This window comes from Syngnathus floridae, chromosome 1 (genome assembly GCF_059516105.1).
Source record: "Syngnathus floridae isolate MCC-2025c chromosome 1, RoL_Sflo_1.0, whole genome shotgun sequence".
NCBI lineage: Eukaryota > Metazoa > Chordata > Actinopteri > Syngnathiformes > Syngnathidae > Syngnathus > Syngnathus floridae.
Genome location: NC_142413.1, coordinates 10,953,920 through 10,958,430, shown reverse-complemented (window position 1 = coordinate 10,958,430; position 4,511 = coordinate 10,953,920). Strand labels below are relative to the sequence as shown.

At 45.3% G+C, this 4,511-nt stretch overlaps 1 protein-coding gene across 1 annotated transcript; it reads left to right on the top strand.

Annotated features, from left to right (window-relative positions):
- The first annotated feature begins 519 nt into the window (after nt 1-519).
- hjurp (Holliday junction recognition protein) lies at nt 520-4,276 on the top strand. Its single transcript, XM_088393329.1, has 6 exons — nt 520-731; nt 892-955; nt 1,036-1,085; nt 1,388-1,457; nt 1,847-3,740; nt 3,814-4,276. The coding sequence occupies exons 1-6, from the start codon at nt 654-656 to the stop codon at nt 3,860-3,862; spliced, it is 2,205 nt and encodes a 734-aa protein (XP_088249455.1). The 5' UTR covers nt 520-653; the 3' UTR covers nt 3,863-4,276.
- The last annotated feature ends 235 nt before the right edge of the window (nt 4,277-4,511 follow it).

The window sequence follows — 4,511 nt, the reverse complement described above, 5'->3', positions numbered from 1 at the left end:
GTGATGACTGTAATAAAGCTCAGCGATAACCCTCAAGTCCCTACTCAGCACAAACACTCTAAAGCAGAAGACAAGACAAAAATAACAAATCAGCACTGGGACAAGTAAATTTCCCCGCTGCGAGATGAATAAAGTTCTCTCATCATCATCATCATCATCATCATCATCATCATCATCATCATCATCATCATCATCATCATCATCATCATTCACTGTTTCACTGTTACAAGCATGAAGACCAGGGTCAACTATTAAGAAAGTAGATGGAGACATTGGAGGCAGAGATGACATTAAAAGTTGCAGTCACGATGGGGGAAAAAAGATACTTTTTAAGATTAGATATCTTATTGAGACAGGTGTGGTGGAAAGAATTTAGCTAAAGTTGTAAAACTAATGATGGGACGGTAAGAGGGGTTTAACTTTAACTAAAGTACGCTGGTTTATACTCCAACACAGTAGGTGGCGGTAATGTATGTTGAATGTGGTGCCCCCGCTGTAAAACGAGAGAAAGAAGAAGATCCGTTCGTCCAATCAGCGTCCGCTCACAGACAACGGCCAAGTTTTGAATATTGCAGCGCTTTTCCATGTTTTGAATATCACTGTGCTTTTGCATGTTTTGTTTCTACTTCGCTGGTCACATTTAATTCGTTTTAATGGCCGAAAACATCAGATGGCAATTCGCCGCAAACGGCCACATATACCAACAGTCGCTGCGTCGAATTATACAAAAGGTACGTGTTCTAAATGGTCGATGGTTAGCTGGAGCTACAAAGTTGGCATTTTGACAACGCAACAACAAAAAGTGATGTGCAAGATACAAAACGCGGTTTTCTACATTGCACATCAACTTTTATATCCTTAAGGCAACATTTTCATTCTCCCCGAAAACAGTATTCCAACCTGCCCGATCCCGACGCGGCGATAGAAGTGGACCTCAATAACACCTGTACAGAAAGTAAGTCGTTGCTTGTTATTTATTTTTATGTCAACCTCTTGATTTTTATGTTTTTGATTGTGTTTTGTATATTTTTAAAGGCCTGCTGCACTACATGAAGCTGTCTAAAAAGATGATAAAGGCGAAGGAGGTGGGCAAATCGCCTTTTTTCCCTGCTCACCCATTGGTCTTAAAAATACACTTCTCCTTTTGAATTTCAAATGTTGGGCTTTTGGCGCTATTTTTTCATTAGCATAAGATGCACCTCTAAGCAGCTCTATGAATGAATTTGGTTAATATGTGTCATTCTTTTCAAAGCATTGAATTAATGAATTATATGTTATCGCTGTCCTGTTAAGTTTTTTTTCTGCAGTGGAAAAGTGGCTTTTGTCAGCATATGGACAATTTTATCCAACGAAGAAATGTTTTGTCTTCTTATTTTTTGTTCAAAAGCTGGACCAATCGCAGCAAGATGGCGGAGGCGATTCTTGCCAGATGTTAGTGGATGGTGACAATGATGATGGTAAGAACAGCAGTTTCTAACTTGATGACTTGATGGGATGGAGGCTTAATGGGGGCCAAATCCGGCACCCCAAAATGAGTTTGACAACCGTGGCTTGTGCCGGGCACACAATATTTTCCTATGGAAATCATGCAAATCCAATAGATTCGTTGTAAATACGCCAAAACATTTTCGAGTCATCATGGCAACAGAAGCTGTTCTCACATTGAGCCAACCTTACCCTTCTTTACCGCGGGTGTGCCAGTTGATAGAGACGGCACCGGCCTTTCGAAACAGGCTCCTTTCAGGGAGACTTGAGAAAGGATGAGAAGTGATGTCAATCTTGATCACAAGGGTATTTAATAAAAATTGTTATGAAGTCACTCTTTTTTTTTTTTAACCCCATACAGGTGTGTCCGACCTGCATTCCTGGGAGAGCTCTCTGAACAGAAGTCAGAGGAGCATCCCTGAATTTGATTTCCTCCCTGAGGACCAAGACAAGGAGTTGGAGTTGAGCCTGAGAAGTCAAGGCAGCAATTTGTCAGAGCTCTTCCCCAGCATGATCTGTCGAATCGGTCGAGCACGGCACCGGTGGCGCATTTCCGAGATAGGGAACCGTGTACTCATGAAGTACCGCAAGTGGCGTCAGCAGTCCGGCAGAAGCAACCGCATTAAAACCCTGGGCACAAGCCACAGACGATCCACGAGCAAGAAAACCACAAAGAATCCAGCAACCACTTGTTCCATGCTACAGTGCTCCTCTTTGAGGGACAAAACTCTTCTGGGCATGGACCTGTCTTTCATCCCACAATCTCCTGAATCCAAAAGGATCAAAGCAGATGAGACATTCATCGTGGCAAAAGAGCCACCCTTTGCCCTCAGTCCTTCCAGTGCCTCCTCCCGGACCTTGTTGGACCAGCCCTCAAACCCCAGAAGGTTGTTTGTCTCTGCTACCAGAGATCAGCCATCTGCGTGCATTTTCAGTCCTTCACAATCTTCTAATTTTTCCTCCGAGGCTTCCTTAAGCAGGTCGCGAAGATCCAGAAAGCTTATGGGAGAGCAGCTATTTTCGTGCTTCCCCAGCCCTTCTGGTACCTCTTCAGGAGTGTCTTTGAACTGTCCCCTAAGCTCCAGAAGGCTATTTTCCTCAGTTGACAGAGATCAGCGAGCTTTGGGCATGACTAGTCCTTCACGGTCTTCTGATTCCACTGCAAACCAGTCCCCGAGGGTCAAAAGGCTTTGTAGCGCTCCTGCCGGTGAGCAACCATCTTTGCGCGTCTTCAGTCCTTTGAAGTCTCCCGGTCAGCCATCGTCGTGGGTTCTCAGTCCTCCTCGCTCTTCTGGCCCCACCTTGGATCAGTTCCTGAGGTCCCAAAGGCCTTGGAGTACTGGTGCCAGAGAGCAGCCATCTTCGTGGGTTCTAAGTCCTTTGCGGCCTTCTACTCCTTCCTCAGACCGGTCTCTGAGATCCAAAAGATTTGCCCGTGCAGCTGCACGAGAACAGCAGCAGCAATCCCCGCGGGTCCTCAGTCCGTCACGGTGTTGTGGTCGTCCCAAAGGGCTCGCTGTCTCTGCTGCCGACGAGCAGTTCTTTGCAAGTTCTTTGCAATCATCTGGGTCCTTCTCTGATTTGTCTCAGAGCTCCAAGAGTCTTTTCGCCCCTGAAAACAGCAAATTTAAAGCACAAACTGATATTTGTGGGTTTCCGGATAGGCCCAGTCTTGGAAAAGTGGGCATGGTGAACTGGGAAGACCACACAAGATCTCAGCAGGCCTTCTCCCGAAGCCCCAACCCTGCTCAAGTGCAACGCTACTCCAGGTCCCCGGCTTCCACACGCCATAGGCCACTGACGCCCCAGCCAAAGTCCTGCCTGGGGTCCCCCCCACAGGCCCGCAAGAGTTTCTGTCGGCACCTCTCCGTTGACTCCTTGACATCAGGCTTCTTCCCATACTCCAAAAAGGAACTGGACGAGGATTTCGATAAGCACTTCCACAAGTTTGTGTGTCAGAGCAAACTCTGTCCAAGTGCTGAGGCCCGCCGGCCTCATTCCTCCCAAACGCTGGGGGCACTGGCTTTGTCACCGCACTGCTTCAAGCTGAGAAAGCGTCACCGGGAGTTGGACTGGGACAACGTGTCCTGCTCCGACCGGTGGAGCCCTTTCTCTCCAGGGTCGAAGTGGCACAGAAATGAGAAGCTGAGACGCCGCCTCCGTCTGCCCGACTCCGAGGCTGCCGAATGTGGTGTCTTGGAGCACGACATGTTTCGAGGATCCCAGTCAGGTGAACGGCTTGGAATCCCTACTCGGTAAGCATTCTTTCTACAACACTGTTAAGACAACCGAGAATCGCTTCATTGATTTCATCGTGTTATTCAACAGGAAGTCCAAAAGAGGTCCCGAGTCATTAAGGCAACTGAACTGTGTTTAAGCATCGGGATACTGATATTATTGAAGTGTCCAGTTCAGCCTTTGATAAGCACTTAATACTTTTTTGTGCTATTTCCACAACTGATCCCCCCATCTCCCTCAGCTGAACAGAAAATGATGACTGCCTCCTGCCAGGCCTTATCAGAACAAAAGATGTTCAGTGTCTAAAATGGTGTTGCTCCCCTCAGCTGGGCCATTCTCAAGGTGTTTTAGTTAGCGCGGCTTCAATTTGCCTGTTGCAAGAAATTATTGTGTGTGATGTTGAAGTGTATTTTACCATTGGTGTGTGCTTGTTTTTTTACCGATGGTGTGTGCATGTTTTCTGTGTGTTCTTGAAGTGTATTTTACAGATGGTGTGTGCATGTTTCATTGTTAATAAGTTAGTTAAAATAAAACAAGACTTAAAAATAACTGATGAATTCACTCAGTTTATTTCATGTGTAAGGAAACAGAATATTAATGGATCGTGTTCAGGACCACAGGGACATTTTACACAGTCGCTCATTTTAGTACAAAACTTCTTGGGGAGGGGAAAAAAAATATATATAAATACATATAGTATATATATATATATATGTGTGTGTGTGTATATATGTATATAGTATATACATGAGTATATATACATATATATATATATACATATATATATA

Excerpts from the sequence above, each read along its gene's own strand:
- hjurp (XM_088393329.1), top strand. The coding sequence starts at position 654 with ATGGCCGAAAACATCAGATGGCAATTCGCCGCAAACGGCCACATATAC. Across the intron at positions 1,086-1,387 it reads AGATGATAAAGGCGAAGGAG|CTGGACCAATCGCAGCAAGA; the intron begins GTGGGCAAATCG and ends TTTGTTCAAAAG. Across the intron at positions 1,458-1,846 it reads GGATGGTGACAATGATGATG|GTGTGTCCGACCTGCATTCC; the intron begins GTAAGAACAGCA and ends AACCCCATACAG.